The sequence below is a fragment of the Pogona vitticeps genome, chromosome 4 (assembly GCF_051106095.1).
Source record: "Pogona vitticeps strain Pit_001003342236 chromosome 4, PviZW2.1, whole genome shotgun sequence".
Classification (NCBI taxonomy): Eukaryota; Metazoa; Chordata; class Lepidosauria; order Squamata; family Agamidae; genus Pogona; species Pogona vitticeps.
The window spans coordinates 92566669-92584064 of record NC_135786.1 but is presented as its reverse complement, the minus strand read 5'-3'; the positions used below and the strand labels follow the sequence as shown (position 1 = coordinate 92584064).

Sequence of the window (17396 nt, the reverse complement as noted above, 5' to 3'; positions counted from 1 at the left end):
CTGCCAAAAGCAAAAGTCAGCATTAATAATTAACAATAGCCTCCCCTGAATTCTACTCACAAAATCCATTTTCATCTCTCATTCCAGGTTATGCTACTGCTTTTCCAACCTATTTACAGGGACACTTGTTCTGGGAACTAGCTGCAACTCTTTGCTCGCAAATTTGAAGGCATTTAAAGTGAATGCTTTTAAAAGCTAATGGAAAACTCCCCCCCCCTTTGAAATGATTTCTTCTATTTTAAAATCAAATATCCTAATTTTACATACTATGGGTTTCAGTAGCTGTGGAATGAATGACTCCTTTGGTCGTGGGCTGCGAAGTAAGTATTTGTTCTCTATCCAGCTGGGATCCAATCAACTTTGCAGGAGTCATATGTACATTTCTAAACTGAGATAAAATGGAAAGAAAAATCAGCTCAAAGGCTGTTTCTACACAGCAAGCTTTGACTCCCACAATGCAGCTCTTCTGTACTCTGTGAGAGGATTATAATATTAACGTGATAAAGTTGGATACTAAGACTTCTGTCAGTATTCCAAGAAACCTGTTATTCTCAACCTTTTTTTAGGCCACAGCCGTGAACACAATATAAAAGAAACATGGGCCAAATCAGGATTGTATAAGTTGCATAATGAACTTTATTAGGTAGTGTGTGAAGAATGGTTTCCAGTCTGTGGCCCCCTTCAGGTGGGCTAGGGGGCCCCAGGGGACCATATGGCTCCTATTGAGAATGACTAGTCTAAAGAACACATTCCATGCTATCAGAGGGATGAAGGCGCTTCTGAAAATGGCAGCAGGCTCCCTCCCGCAGCTGCCTCTCGAGCTTTAGACATATGGCAGTATTCATGTCATGTAAAGGTCTCCCATCCCTACTATTCACAATTAGTAACAGGGTACCAAATTGCTGGGGTGTGTGTGGTGATAACGCTACTGTGGCATTCGCCCCTCATGCCCCCTTGCTTGACCATCAAGACTCAGAGCACACGAAGGCAAACAATCCCCTCCTTTGCACTGCTGCCACCAGGTGATCACTAAATCACCATTACTTCAGGAAGATGAAGATTCAGTTCCACACTTCAAAGTCTTTTAAATATAACTTTTTTTTACTGATTACAGAAATTGATAGTGATTCATGAATATCTTCTTTAGGTAAATTTATTATTAACAACAATCTTCTATTTGATAACACACTCCTAACTCTAATCACCTCTCAGATTTCCCCAAACTCCACACTCTATCTCCTTCGCCACTCTCTCATGCTACTCATACTCTCTCTGACTGACTCTTGCTCAGGCTCCACCTCTTATGACATCTCTCTCGGCTCCGCCTCTCAGCAACATGAATATGCATGAACAATTAACATAACAAAACATGAACCATTGTCATAATAAAGGGGAACGCTACGGCTACATAGGTAATTGTGGCTAAATTTTATCGAAAAGGAGTGCTTTGGCTCACGTGTCAAATGTATCATGTTTTTTTGCCCCAAATTTCCATTTTTGTACATTGTACATAGCTCAAATTTTGTACATTGCACATACCTCAAATTGACCCAGGGAATCTAGGGGGGGAATCTTGTCATGATCAACACCACAAGACAATCTGGTGAAGATTTTCCAATCTCCAGCATTAGAACAGAATATGTGTTGTTTTTTTGTGGGGTAGGCATCCACATTTTGTGGGAAATCTCTCTCGACAAAACTAGTGTCTTTTCCCTACCTTTGGCTGAGCCCGTACACAGCAACCAAAAAGGATGAAACACTTAATTTCAAAAAACAGAAGCAAACTATCCAATGCTCCAGTGTTTGTTAGTTTGTGCAAGAAGGTAACACTGGCCACAGTTTCCAAAAATGCACACTTTACAGAAATGTGCAAAGAAGTCTAAAAAATGTGCAAAGTTTCTCAGACAACAGACACACAAACAGAACTTACTATCTTGCACAAAAATGTGGGATGGTGTGTTGTCAGGTTTTATGACAGGTTGTTGTTATTGTTTAGTTGTTCAATTGTGTCCAACCCTTCGTGACCCCATGGACCACAGCACGCCAGGCCCTCCTGTCTTCCACTGCCTCCCAGAGATGTGTCAAATTCATGTTGGTAGCTTCGATGACACTGTCCAACCATCTCATCCTCTGTCGTCCCCTTCTCCTCTTGCCTTCACACTTTCCCAACATCAGGGTCTTTTCCAGGGACTCTTCTCTTCTCATGAGATGGCCAAAGTATTGGAGCCTCAGCTTCAGGCTCCAATCTGTCCTTCCAGTGAGCACTCAGGGTTGATTTCCTTTAAAATGGATAGGTTTGTTCTCCTTGCAGTCCAGGGGACTCTCAAGAGTCTCCTCCAGCACCACAATTCAAAAGCATCAATTCTTCGGCAGTCAGCCTTCCTTGTGGTCCAGGTCTCAATTCCATACATTGCTATTGGAAAAACCATAGCTTTGACTATGCAGACCGTTGTTGGTAAGGTGATGTCTCTGCTTTTTCAGATGCTGTCTTAAATGACAGGAGGATGAACCAAATAATGATTTATGTTCCCACTCCACAGCTGGGGGCATCTATGGAAAAGCATATCCTTCCTGTGAGCCCTTTTGCACTGCTGATTCTTAGGCAGCATCAACCAATCCTTATGTCTTGCCTGGTAAACCAATATCTAATATAGTCCAATCGCCATTCGGGATTCACTGTTTATGCAACAAAAGTCATGTTATTTCGAAACTTTGTGGTGGGGGAAGAAAGTCTATTATTATTTTTTTTAAATCATGTTATGTGCTGAATTGACTTAATTTCTGGAGCAATAAGCACAAATCTGATATGGTGAATAAGAGCTGCTTTTGTTAGAGTGCCAGAAATTTTTTTAAACAATTAGAAAATGTGCCCATAATTTTTGTTAAAACTTTAAAAGAAGAAGACATATTCCTGCACAGAACATACTGTGGGCTTTCCAACCTCACCCTAAAAATATCATATGTGTCTTCAAGTAGCAGAAAAGATTGAGGTGAAATGAATATCTGATAGAAGTTGGTGTCTCTGTTGGCTTCTGGTTATAGAAGACGTCTCTGGATTGCATGGGTTAGGTATAATAGCAATGATGCAATGCAGCAAGGAGAAAAATACAAATTGTGAATGATCGTTTAGCAAGAGAGTGCCAAGCATCTATTTGGTTGGACTTCCTTGGAAGAACTGTGCTCAATATTTATTCACCAGTGATGGGATTCTGTGAAAATTTCCCAACTACCATCCTTCACAGATAGAAAGATGTAAGGTAGTGGTGATTTAAGATGGTAAGTTTTTTACTGATTTGTCTTTTAAGAATATGTGAGCTTGGATCCTGTAACTGGGAGAAAGACAGCATAGAAATATGCATATCTATCTAACTATCCATCTATCTATCTATCTGGCTTTCTATCCATCCATCTATCCATCTAACTGTGTGTAACTGAGAACAGCTGGCTTCTTGAGTATCTTACTACAAACCTATTGTTTTTTTAAGTAAAGCTAATGTTTTGTCCACCCCACATCTGCTTCATTGGAACAGTAGCAGTAATAGCAATAGTAATACATTGAGCTAGCAAATAATTAAAGTGGGCTATTCATTGACACAGTAAAGGCCACTGATTTAATCAACTTTTCTGAGCCTCAGATTTCTTAGCCTTAACAACCAACGTCAGAGGGCAAAATGACCATGAAGATACTTGCTGGAGTGGGGGGAAAAGTTTTAGAGGGAATGATTGAAGCCAATAGAAGGCTTACATTGGAGAAGACTGAGGAGAGACAACAATAGTCCGCAAATACTTGAAGTCTTGTCCTATGGAAGGCATTTTCTATGCTGTCCCAGACTGCAGGAGTAGATTTAATGGTATAGGAGAAGAGTTGTCAGGTGAACGCTTCAACAGCAGAGTCAGCTACCTAAAGGAGGGTCAGGGAACTATGAGCTGTCCATACATCATTGCCTACAGCTCCCATATACTCCATCCAGCTCCTATAGGCTCCATCCAGCCAATGATAGCACCCAGTGAGCGTTGTAGGCCAAAGCATCATCTGGAGGGCCAAAGGTTATCCATCACTGGTCTAGGGAGTGATGGGTTCTTCCTCATCAAAAGCCATCTAGAATAAAATAGGCAAACACTTCCCGTGGATGGTCCAACTCCAGAATTTTTTTGAATCAGCTAAAGGGTAGGACTAGCTGGTCTCTAAGGCTAGCTCCTTGACTCCATGACATACTAGGTGCTGGCAAAGGGCCTTTTGCATTCATATCTTGTTTATGCATTCTCCCCACTGGCAGCTGTTGGAACTGAATGCCAAACTATATGGATCTTTGATTTGATACAGCACAGGACTTCATATGTTCTGACTATGCCATTGGAATGATTGGTAAGCAAATGTATGTGAACAGCATATTTTAAATGTGCTTAGTAATTGTTAAGTATTATTGCATGAAAAAGCCAAGCTGCTTCTTTGCATTACCATATGAAAGACAGCCGTCTCATTAAAGCTATAGCTATTAATTTTAAAGAGAGAAACAAACATGTGAGCACACATACAGAAACAGCACTTCAGCACCATTTCCATTAACTTCAATGGCAACTTTGTCAAAACTTCCGGTTCTGCCCCACGATATTATTCTCCCAAAATAACTCATTTCTCCATGGAAACAATTGCTCATGGTAAAGTCAGCTTCCTTCAGGATCCTGGCAGGAATGATGCAGGATTGCTTGGTACACCACTCAATGTGAGTCATTTGAACAACTCTTGGCTCCTTTCTCAGTTAAACTAGACTTATCTCCATTAACTGCAACCGAGAACTTTTTCCATTGCAAAAAGGCCAGTAAAGTCTGGGCCCACCCACCCCTTTTTTTGAGCAACAAGTTAAAGTTGGAAAAGTCAGTGTGTCCAATGCACAGTCACAGTGGTGTACATGGGTACATATAAATAAGATCACCAAGTTTGAACCTAGTGGTTCATATTGAATCTTCATATTCATTGATTCATTTTTTGTACTTTTGCTTCTCACCACTCACCACAAGACAACAACTTGCAATGCCACTTTGAATACAACCTTTTGAATGTATTTGAAGTATAATCCAGTACTAAGAAATCAACTACACTGAGTTTAATGGAATTTATTCGTATGTGGGAATGGGCCGGATTTTAGTACTTTAATTAAAATCAGTACTTAAAACCATCAAGAAAGAAAATAAAAGGCAGAAAAATCAGTATCAGGGTAAAAACTTCAGGATCAATTTAATGGCTAATAATGTTCCTAAAATGAAACATCTCTTCTTAAGAAAAATCTCATGAGCTTGATTGACTTCCATGGGCAGGAAGATTTATAGGGGAAATGAATAACACTTTTTAGTGTTGCTAACAAATAGAAGGCAACATGGGGTTTGAAGAAAAAAATTGGAGAAAAAGTGAAAGAAAATAGAATAATTTTGATGTAGTTGGGGAAAAATTGGTATGAAACTCCTTACAGCTTTGAGTTGTGTTTGTTTGTTACACATATGTCTTTACACAAACCTATGCAGCTGTTGGAATTGGAATATTGTGCCCACTGCATGTGAGTAAATCCAAGATTGTGGTACACCACGGTACTGGTTGCTGGTACCTGTTATGCTAGACAGTCTTCTAAGGGAGAGGTTTGCCCCCTGCCAACCCTACAGCAGAAGAGAGGAGCAGCTCTCTGTCCCTAGGATTGTTCCCACCATCTTTAAACTGCAGCAACAGTAAAGCTATGCAGTAATTTAAAACATTTGCCACCTAGTGATTGAAGGTGGTACTGCAAGCTCTGAAAAGGGGTATGTATTATAATTAAGTTATTATAAAAAGCTGCATTACCTTGTGATGCATACTCCTACAGTTCTCCCAGCATGAACACTAATTATTTGTTTCATGATTTTTGTGCTACATCTCTCAGACAGACATATCTTTTATTATTACAGATATAGGAAACTTTTGATTATTTGGCATTATCAAAGATAACAATGCATACATGTAGAGGATATCTTCCCATTAACTGTGTGTTTTTACCTCCCCCTCCCCAAAATCTTTCTTCTAACTGGACCTAATATGAGGCAGAGAGGGACTGTCAGGGAAATGGAAGCTATGACTGCAGGATGTAATTTACCACTGGGTAAGGAAACAGAAATTAACTGCCATCCCCTTTGTTTTGTGGCATCAGAATAACCCTTCCACGTTAACATTCTCGCAGCTAGTTGCTTCAGACAATTGCTACCATTATTTTTTGTGAGACAGAAAGCAAGTAAGAGACACACAAGGCCATGAGAAAAAAAAGTATTTATTACTGTATATCCATGGTGAAGTCCACATTTCACCCTGAAGCATCAGGCAGGCAGTTCTGTCTACAGAGCACACAGCTGGATTTGTTAGGATCTTGGCCCTTTTTCTAAGTCATTAAAGATTAGGTGAATTGTTAGCAGAAACTTTTTCTGTAAGTTACAGATTCTTCTCCATGGTCTTCACAAGGCAGTTGGTTGTTGGGGTTGCTCTGGCCTAAGCAAATGAAGAGTCTCTGCTTCCCACAAAAACAGAGGCCACCAATCCTACTTGGGATGAAAGGAATGTATTTATACATATTATTGGCAGTGTGTGGAAATTGCTGGCTAAAAACCTCCAAAGGAGAAAATATACAGACAGGTACCTAGAGATCATATTATAATTACAAGTCCCTATTGTATAGTTAGTTTTTAGTCAGATTTACATCAACTGGCAATATAGTCTCAAAACAGTCAGTCAGAGGAGATTCTGGTGTTGAGAAAGAATACAAAATGTTTCTCTTTTACTCACAAAGGATTCATACATGTCTCAGTAACAAACAAAATATATTCACTTGTTACATAGTATGAGTTTAACTGTTTAATTCCACTATTTTGACAAACTGGTTACATAAACACTTCACCCAGATCTATTTGCTGACTCCATTGTTGTCTAACTCATAAAATACACGCAAGGACACTGATGTTGCTAACTGAACTTAACCTAGCTTTATCTTCATAATACCCCTTTTGAGGTGCATCAGGCTGAGACACTATGACTGACTCAAGATAACCCCTAAGCTGAAGGGTGGGTGAACCTGGATCCCAGCACTCTAACCACTGCAACACACTGACTGTCATAAGAAAATTTGCTAGAAGGCCATCAGGACAGACCAACTGGCAAACAGAAAGGGGATTTCCATGGCTATGACTTCCTATGAAAACTGCAGATATAGGATCACATGCTATGTGCTTTGCCTATTCTTTAGTTGTTTTCTGACAACCATTACACCTGGGAGAGGAGGAGGAAGTTCTTTTCATTTTACAGTATTAAGAACTGAATAAACTATCCAACAAATCTCAGAAGGAAAAGGCTATCACGGGTTCAGTTAGCACTAGTTGCTGGGCCCCACACCTTTTGCCTCAGATGACTTTTGTGGAAGCTGCTGTCTCAGACTGGTGTGACATCTGGAACAAACAAGCAGGAAACGCTACCTGAATAATCTTGCTTCCATAAGGACATGGTGTAATTTTACAGCTTTTAGAGTGATTCCATCTTAAGAAGATGCCCTATAGAGCTATATAGGGGAAATGTGTGAGTGTAAAAACACTCTTCGTTTAGTTGTTTAGTCGTGTCCGACTCCTCGTGACCCCATGGACCAGAACACGCCAGGCCCTCCTATCTTCCACTGCCTCCCGGAGTTGTGTTAAATTTATGTTGGTTGCTTCAATGACACTGTCCAACCATCTCTTCTCTTGCCTTCACATTTTCCTAACATCAAGGTCTTTTCCAAGGAGTCTTCTCTTCTCATGAGATGGTCAAAGTATTGGAGCCTCAGCTTCAGGATCTGTCCTTCCAGTGAGCACTCAGGGTTGATTTGCTTTAAAATGGATAGGTTTGTTCTCCTTGCAGTCCAGGGGACTCTCAAGAGCCTCCTCCAGCACCACAATTCAAAAACACTCTTATCCCTCCTTTATTCCAAGACTAACCCACAAATAGGTGGCTAGATTTCATACTTTACAAAAGACAGTAGTTTGTTTGAAGGCAATATCAGGAGACTGCAGAGAAGTGAGGCACCTCTTCCTCAGTTGGAAAGCATCTTCTTTTTAAAGCACTGTCCTAACTAACTCTGGTTTACAGTAAAGGGCCATAAAAGGCAAGAGAAGGGGTCTTCAGAAGGTTGCCTAGCATGAAGGAGTACATGCCACCTGGCTATGGTTATCTCCACTATGTGAAGTTTCTATACAACTTAATAGTAATTTTGTCTACATTTGCATCTATTATTACATATTACAGTCTGACACTCTTCTTTTTTTGTCCATTTTCTGAGTTGGGGAGGGGATCTGCAATTCTCTCTCTCTCTCTCTCTCTCTCTCTCTCCCCTCCCCAAGGTATAAGTAGCGACCCTGTTCCCAAGGCCTGAAAGACTGCATATACATTTATTATACAACATGGCAAAAACCTAAGTTGATGTGGTTTGTACCGGTGGTAGAATTCATGCCTTTTGCATGCAAAAGTGCAGAGGCTCTTTGGCATGTCCAGGTTGGCCTGTGAAAGGCCTCTGCCTGAAAAGCGGAAAGCCATTGCTAATCAGTGTGCACAATATCTGAGCCAATGGGACAAATAGCCTTCCTCTGTATCAAACAGCTTCTCGACCTCCAGCAAGAGAAAACACTAGGGATTTCTGTGATGATATCTTTATATGAAAATGGGCAGACTGGGGATTCTTTATCACTTACAGCTTTAGCTGTTATTATTACTGTGACAGTACTGCTGCTACTTTCATACAGAAGTACAATAGAATACCATGTGGTGCCTCTCAGTGGCAGTCCTCTGACAGCATCCTTCCCTTCTGATCCTGCTGATGATGATATGGGTCCCTTCATACATGTGGTCTCCTTTATAGTACAACTTGCCTCCAATAGAGATAACTGCATTATCTACATATATGTGTATTGGAAGTTAAAAGTGTTGGACTGGGGCCTGAAAGATCTCAGTTCAAGCCATGAAACTCACTGGGTAGTCCTGCCTGGCCATTCTCTTTTAGTTTGATCCTGCCTCACAAGATTTTGGTAAGCAGAAGAAAAGCTATGTATGCTACTGTGGGTGGACTGGCTGATATGTATGCCACCTCACCTTGGAAAATGTACTTTGTTGCATGACTGCTACCACTATTTTGGAATTCAACTCTCAGTAGCCACGTCAGCTGTGGGGATTCTGGCAATCATGGTCCAAAACTAAGACTTTTCTGAGCTCTGGTTTGTAATTAGTAAAGAGGAAACCAAGAATAAATCACCTACCAGTGTTATTTCAGCACTATTGTTTTGAATAATTTTTACTCCTGGAAAAAAACAAGAGGCAACATTTTAATGTATTAGTTAATAGTATAATTTTATTCTGTCTTGGTACACAACTGCTATAAATTAATTTTTTCCTTTTTTAATTGCACATACAAATTGTCATTGTATAGAAACTAATAGTACTGTAAAGCAAACGCAGAAATGTGCACATAAAAATAAACACAGGAAAAAGAAAAATGTTGACATAAGCACCAAAGCTGAGCTACCTGCACAAGATAATAGATATGGTGTAGAGACACCTGGATGAGATCAAGATTCTTCTTAGGGTGTAACTAGATGGGGAAATACGAAGTAATCCATGTTACATTTAAAAGGATCTTATCTTCTGTGCAATCTAATTTATCTTGCACATGAGCAATCCTTCCATTCACACAGGAGATATTTCTTCTGTGAGAAAGATCCATATAGTACTACAGATTATTATAGTTTGTTTCCCTTTTAATTATTGACACCCCATCCCTTTCCCCACTGTTTGTCACAGCTCTCATTTCATGGACCACAGCAACTTCCCTCCTTTTTTGTTTAATTTAGTAAGTGGCACAGCACTACAGGAATACATCAGCCTAGCATAGATACTCCCTTATAGCTGAAAGTGCTATATTACTTAGAAGATTTAAAAAAAAAAAACTATCCCATCCCCTTCTTTTTCTTCTATAAAGTTTCTTGGATGGTCTGGTTTTAGGGTCTAAATTGCTATCTCCCTCCCTATGTTGCAGAATAACCTTGAATCTCTTCAAGAAGAAAGCCTCAAAACCTTCTTACTTCCAACAACCTATCTGTGCCACATTCTTCTGAAATAGTACAGTATCTTGATTTAAAATTGCTACAATATTAACTATCAATACAACTTATGTTAACTCTGAATAGCTGGATGGAAAATTCCAACCACAGTTTTAGCAGGGGTGAAGCATTATACATCCCCCAAACCCTGGTGGTAACTAGCTTTACTCAGATTAAGAAACATGCCTGGCAAACGTCACCCATGAATTTTGGGGTTATTCATTTATAATTTTTTGTGCTGGATTTTAACTCATGAAAGCTCACATTGATTATTCAATATATATTTTTAGTGGTTTAATATTAGCATCACCATCTTAGAACTAAAACTATCACCTCCTGCATTTGTATTTTGTAAGAACTACACTGATCCCTTTGTTTGTGTTTTTATAACTTATTCTTCTTCGACCCTTCAATATTTTTAAGGATTTTGAGTAGAGATGGGCATGAATCAGAAAAATTGTGGATTGTTTTTATTCATGATTCATCAGGTCAATGAATCACAAATTACATTTTTTTTCTGATGAATTGACAAACCAATTCATCAATTCAAATTTTCACTTTTAAATTTTATAAAATGCCCTCCCAGCACCAAGAGAAACCAAGTTTGCAGGGAAGCTTCCCCTGACTCTCCTCTACAAGCCATGTAAGTTTAGTAAAGCTTGGGTTCAGATGTCCACGTTATATACCAACAAGTTGCTCCCCCAGAAAAGTCCCCCCAGGCATCTAGAGACACCAAAATCACAGAGAAGCTTTCGTTGACTCTCCTGTACAATCCCTTCAAGTTTTGTAAAGATTGGGTTTCAGACATCTAAGTTATACACCTACAAAGTAGGTCTCCCCAGGAAAGTACCCCTTAGCAGCTGGCTTGGGAAACCCAATTGTCACCAAACTTGGCGGGATTGTAGAGGAGAGTCAACAGAAGCTTCCCTGTGATTCTGGTATCTCTAGATGCCTGGGGGGACTTTCCTGGGAGGAGGCCCTACTTGTGCATGTATAACTCGGAAATCTAAAACCCAGTCTTCACCAATCCTGGAGGGTTTGTAGAGGAGAGCCAGGGGAAGCTTCTCTGCAATATTGGTGTCCCTTGGGGGGCATTTTATAACCAAACAAATCAACAAATCAAAAATTCATTGATTTGTATTCGTTGGAGGCATTGATTTGTACAAATACAAATCAACAAATTAGTTATTTTTTTTAACAAATTTGGTGATTTATTTTTTAATTCATGCCCATCTCTAATTGTGACTGAAGGTAAATTTTAAACACTAGTCCTTCTACATTGCATCAGGTAATAAGGATGCGACTGCTTCCGAACATGCTCAAATTCCTCAGCAACCTGAGTACATGTCACAGGAAGCCCTAAGTCCTGACATTCTTTTCTACCAGAATGCTTTGTTTACTACAGAGACTGCACTCAAAAGGCATGGATAATACACACATGTCCAATGTCTGACTCCAATGGAAAAGCACAATATTGGAGATGGCATGAAGAGCTGTTGTGACTGTCCTGTTCTGCCTGCACAAGATACAAGATATGGTGTAGTGGCTCGACTTGAACTCTAGAAGCCGGAGCCCATTCCTCACTTGGCCATGGAAACTCACTGGTATGACCTTGGTCCAGTCGCACACTCTCAACTAGACCTTACTCTTGCTGGTATTGTGAGGCTGAAGGCAGGACCGTAATGGGCAAAAAGAGAAGAAAACTAAAAAAAAAAAAAATGAAAAAGAATATTGCAGGAAGAAAACACTGTGACACCTTAAAGACTAACTGCTATATGTTAAGTAGACCTTTGGTCTAGATGGGTGGGATAGAAATCCAAATAAATAAATAAATAAATAAATAAATAAATAAATAAATAAATAAATAAATAAATAAATAAATAAATAAATAAATAAATAAATAAATAAATGCAAGCTTTCGTGGACAAGTTCACTTCCTCAGGCTGCTTTTTTTTTAAAAAAAAAAACTACTAAAGTGAGGAAGAGGATAGCCACCTACTCTGCTTTGAGCTCATCAGGAGAAAGGAAGAAATCATCTTAGAACTGCAGAACTGGAAGGGACCCTATGGATCATTTGAGTGCAGCCCCCTGTCAAGGTGGCCCGACTCTGACCTGAAGCCCTGAGCTATGCAACAAGCACGCAAAAATTAAATAATTACTCTTCGTATGTTACAGCTTCACACTGTAGCCATGAAGGCCTCTCCCCCCCCCACCTCCCGTGACCAAACATGTTAAATCCCCGGAGCCAGGCCAAGTAGACCGAAGACCCTCCGTGCCGCTGGCTGCTGAACGGCATCTAATTCGCGCGCTGGCCCGAGTCTGCCTCGGCGCCTTCGTTATCCACCTGTTACGTTCGGGGCGTGAGTTGTGCACGTCGCGGGGGGGGCGTACCCCAAGAAATGTAACGTGTGAAACGGCCCTTATTCCCCCCTCCTCCCACCCAAACCCCGGCGATCGACGTTTTATGGCTCCTCCTGTCTTCCCTCCCTCCCCCCCTTCCGCCGCCCCTCCTGAATCTTCCCCAGAACGGCATTAGGCAGCAGAGGCGAAGGGGTTAAAGTGACACCGACTCTGCCTCGCTTTTCTCTGGGGCCGCCGCCGCCGCCTCGCCTTCGTCCTCCGACGCTCCACCATGTAGACCAACGGGGCCCCCTTTCTCCTTTTCTGCATGGAGCGGGTTCCTTGACGTCAGATCTATGAATATTGCACGAAGAAGCCGGATTGCGAGAGCGACGGCGGCTCGATGTAGGCAAGGGGTCTATGCCGGAGGGGATCGCGGCGGCGGCGGCGGCGGCGGCGGCGTGGTGGGGCCAGAAGAGGCACTGATCGCCGCCGCTTTGGAGAAAGAGGAGAGCCGGCGCCTGGCGGCCGAGAGCGGGAGAGGAGGAGGAGGAGGCGGCGGCGGCGGCGGCGGGGGAGGGGGCGGCGTGGGGGGAGGCGGCGGCGGCGGCGGGAGCGGGAGCCGGCCGGGGAGCGCCCGTCAGGGGGGCTTCTTGCTCCTGCTGCCGCCGCCGCGCGAGGAGGAGGTCGTGGGCTGCGCTCTCCTGCCCCACCGCGAGGTGGCCCCGGGGGAATGTGACCTCGGCGCCCGGCAGTGGGGCAGCGGGCGGGGAGGCAGGCTGCCCGGCAGCGCCTGTGCCGCGGCCGCCGCCACCATGGCCAATGCGCTGCCTCCCGCTCCCCGCCTTCTGCCGGCGGCGGCGGCGGCGGCGGCGGCATCCAGCATGTCGTCGGCGAAAGAGAGGCCGAAGAGCAAAGCCGCCACCAAGGAGAGCGTCACCCTCTTGCCCTGCTTTTATTTTGTGGAGGTGAGTGGGGCCCGGAGGAATGGGGCTCTGTGGGGGGGTGGCGGGAGGGGGGGAGCACGCCCCCGGGGACCGGTCCTCCGCGCCAGGTGCCGCCCGGCCGCCCGCCCTTCTTCTCCTCCTCCTGGGATGGCCGGAGCTTCTCTCCTGGGGCTCCGACGCTTCTTGGCCGGTCTGGGGAGCAGCCCGCCGCCTGCACGCGACCGGAGCGTGCGCGAGTGTTTGTGGGGGAGAGGCAGGACCAGGCAAAACGGAGCCGGAGTGTGTGTGTGTGTGTGGGGGGGGGGGGTGCCTGGCAACATCGGTGGAGGCTTTAAATAGGGCGAGAGGGAGCTCGTTCCCAAATGCCCTGAACGTATTCCTGTCGAAAAAAAGGGGGGGGGTGGCTCCAGATCTCATCTTTAATTGGTGGTGGCGGAGGAGGGAGGGAGGGAATCCCTTCGTCCCTTCGTCCCTTTCGATCTCCTCAAAATTAATACGCGTGTTTGTCTTGAAAAATTAGGACGATAAGTCGAAGAGCAAACGTGCCATGAAAAACCAACCGCAGTCTTCTTCTTTCTAGGTTTTTTTTTGTGGTGGTGGGGGGAGGGGAAGGAATCATTTTAAAAAAAAATTGAAGGAAATTTTGCAAATGGAGGGGAAGGCTTGGTGAGATCATATCACGTGCCCTGGATCATCCCAATTTTATTTCAGAAGAAAGGGGGTTTATTCTGTTTGTGAAGGTGTTGGGTTTTCATGGTGAGATGAGAAATTAAAAACATTGGTCGGTTAAGACAGGGACTAGAGTCAATATTTGTTTGCTGACTTTCTTGGCTTTTTTTTTTTAATTCCTAATAAATGACAAATGCCCATGAATGGATTGTTCTCGGATGGATGCTGCTGCTTCCATTGGTGACCTAAGCTATGCTGTGTATCTTTCGGAAAGCAAGGAAATTTTTGTGAATGTGGGTCCCCAGCCGTTAAAAGGCTGTTGGAAGGGTCATGCCTTGTTAGCACCCCTACAGACACTCCCTTTGTCTCTTTCTGGTGAGGGTGAAGTACAGGTGTTTACATGGGTGTTTCCTAACAGCTGAGGACTGAAAAAGGATGTATGTCTGTTGACAGCTCAGTAAGTGAGCAGGGCTCCAGAGGCAAGAAGTGTTGGAGCAAGTCAAGCTGTTTTGCTGGAGGGGCGATTCGCAAGAGAAGGGGCCATGATGTTGTAGCAATCAGCAGGCTGTCATTTCAACTCGTCCCATCATGGCCCCTGCAGAGGGCTTCTGCACTGACCTACGAGGACAGCGTTGACCATGAGTGTCAATCAATGAGCATTTCCAGAGATGGGGAAAGTTACTGTGGAGATTAACTAAGACTCCTGAGATAGCTCTGGGCATGTGGGCAGAGACATTTGGAGAGTTGTGGTTCAAAAGCAACTATCCCCATTCCTGGCTATTTCACAAACCTATGATTGCTCTGTGTCACTTCTCAGTTCTAATGATCATATTCCACAGCCTCCTCAAAGCTGGTGCCCTCAAGAAATATTGGATAGCTCCATCCAGAATAGTTACCGTCATGTTTGCTAGTGGTGGTCGAAACACAAGATCCTTGGAAATCAGTGTTCTAGTAAAAGTAGTTAGCTAGTTTCAAGCAAGGACTGTATTAATGATGGTAAAAAATAATGGTAAGATTTTGAAAAAATGATGATTTTACAACAGTGTTTAGACAGTGACATTATGTCTCATGATGTTCAGAAAAGTTACAACGCTTGCTGTAACAGCTACAGCAGCAACAATAGCAAAGCCAAATTATGTACTGAAGCATAGAGATGTCAATGGAAGAAACTTCCAAGAGTTCCAAAGAGGGAGCAGGAGATATGTTTGCAGGGCCAAATCTGCATTAAGCAACAGCTTCAGGTGGCAGATGATGGAGGTCAGCAACAGAACTGTTGTTCTTGAGCTTCCTGGCTATTCGCTTCTGTTGAACTGTATGCCACATAACCCGCCCTAGCTGTTAGGTTCCTGGTACCTCTTGATATATGGGGGTTGAGAAACAGTGCTAGCTATAATGATGGACCAAGACACAGGAAAGTACAAATGACCACTCAGTAGTGGAGATTCATGGGGTGGGATAGCAATAGTGAACCCACGCCTTGAGCATCTCAGTTACTTCAAAAACCCTATTAGGGTTAACCTAAGCCAAAAATCAAGTGGTTTATATGCCATGGAGGAAGGGAGCCATATTGTTTGCCTCAGAAATCCTAATATCCTAGTCAGCCTTGAATCAATTAGTCAACACAAATAAGGAAAGTTTTAATGAAAAATGTTCAGTCCCTCTCCTAAATCTATTGACTCTTCATGAGCAAGATCAATTTTGGCTTCTTTTTCTTTAAAATGGCAAAGAAGCAATAGACTACCTAAGCATGGACATGATGCTATTAATCCGCCATCAGTAGATGCTGTAAAAAAAAAGATCAAAGAAAGTGCCACTTCCTTTTTGAATGATCACATCCATTGTTTGATCTTCCTTCACGTGGCTGACCCTTGCAGTCTCTTGTTATAAACCCAAAATGGCACTGTCAGAGACATGTTCTGAGACATGAGGTGCTTTCCTAGGAGAAAATGCTCAGTTATTTCATATCAGTGTTGCTTAGCCAAGTGCAATTGTTTGATGTTTTTAGAATAACTTGCAGAACATGCACATAAGGCATGATAGAAGAATTATGGGCTGCAGATTTATCAATCAGTACTGCTTGAAGATAAAACTTGGTGGTATAGGATGTAGAGAATGGTCCATGATATCATGATGCTTCGAGTTTTTATGTTCCCACAAACGACAGCAGGGAAGCTCATAGTGTGATGAAGCCAGTTTCTGTTTTTTCTTTCTCCAAGCATTGCAGGGGAGGAGAAGAAACAGACCTAGGCATTTTGATATTGTGGTATCAGAGTGAATGTGGAGGTCTCCATCATCCTGCTGGAGCTGACACAGAATCACTTAAAGATGGCTTTTGACAACCCTGATTCCATGAACCACTCCAGGAAGGATTCTTGAAATTGTGCCTGAAGAAACCAAATATGCAAACTTTCCTACACTGCATGGTGAAAGATACAAAACATACTGCTGTCTGTTATTTTAAGAGAGCAGGAGAAGGCAGCTGGCCAGAGGGAATTGGAAAGTGGGAAATAAAGAAATGTCAAAGTATACATTTTTGATAGCATGAGGCCAGGAATGAATGGGATGGAAAATAAGATAATTTAGAATCATGTATAATGAGGAAAAATGTTTTCTCAGGTGAAATATTTCAGAAGGGTCATATTATTGAGTTATTTTGGAAAGTAAACTGTTTCCTTTAATAGGGCTTCTCTTATTTGGATTTTTGGAGGGCCTGACTGTATAGTACTTGGATTTTCATAGTGTGGAAAGGTGGGGTGTCAAGTGCAATGATAAGGGGAGGAGGGCAACTACAACAGCAACAAGGTATGGATGACTCATAAGCTGCTGGATACTTCAGTGGCTTAAGCATTAGGCTGAAGAGTCAGAGATTGGAAGTTCGTTTCTCCACTGTGCCTCCTTGACAGGAGCTGGACTCACTGATCCATAGGGTCCCTTTCCAGCTCTCCAGGTGTAAGACTGTTGAACTGCTGGATAGCTCAGTGGTTTAGGAATCTGGCTGCAGAGCCAGGAGTTGTGAGTTTGATTCCCCACTATGCGTCTTTGACAGTGGCTGGACTCTATCATCCTTTCAGCGCTGTACTTCTAAGTTTAATATTATCAAATGCATATCATTCTTGGGCTGGTTTCTAACTACATTTGTGAGTAAGACTGCTGAATCAGGATTCTTGCATGATGGTGCAGCCATTCATGGATAGACTTCTCTCATTATACTACTGACTATGAGGACACCAGGGGGCATAGAGAGTACTGTGGTGGAGCTAGCCATGCAACCACTATCTCCTCCTTCATGTGTTCCTTGTACACATAGAGGAG

The 17396-nt window shown here is 42.8% G+C and overlaps 1 protein-coding gene across 1 annotated transcript in view; it reads left to right on the top strand.

Moving 5' to 3' along the window:
• Positions 1–12706: 12706 nt before the first annotated feature.
• The window catches only part of PLPPR4 (phospholipid phosphatase related 4), a 55158-nt gene continuing 50468 nt past the window's right edge, over positions 12707–17396 (top strand). Inside the window, exon 1 of the mRNA XM_072997948.2 lies at positions 12707–13436. Within this exon, the coding sequence (XP_072854049.2) occupies positions 12825–13436 (612 nt within the window). The 5' untranslated portion in view covers positions 12707–12824. The remainder of the gene's footprint in view (positions 13437–17396) is intronic.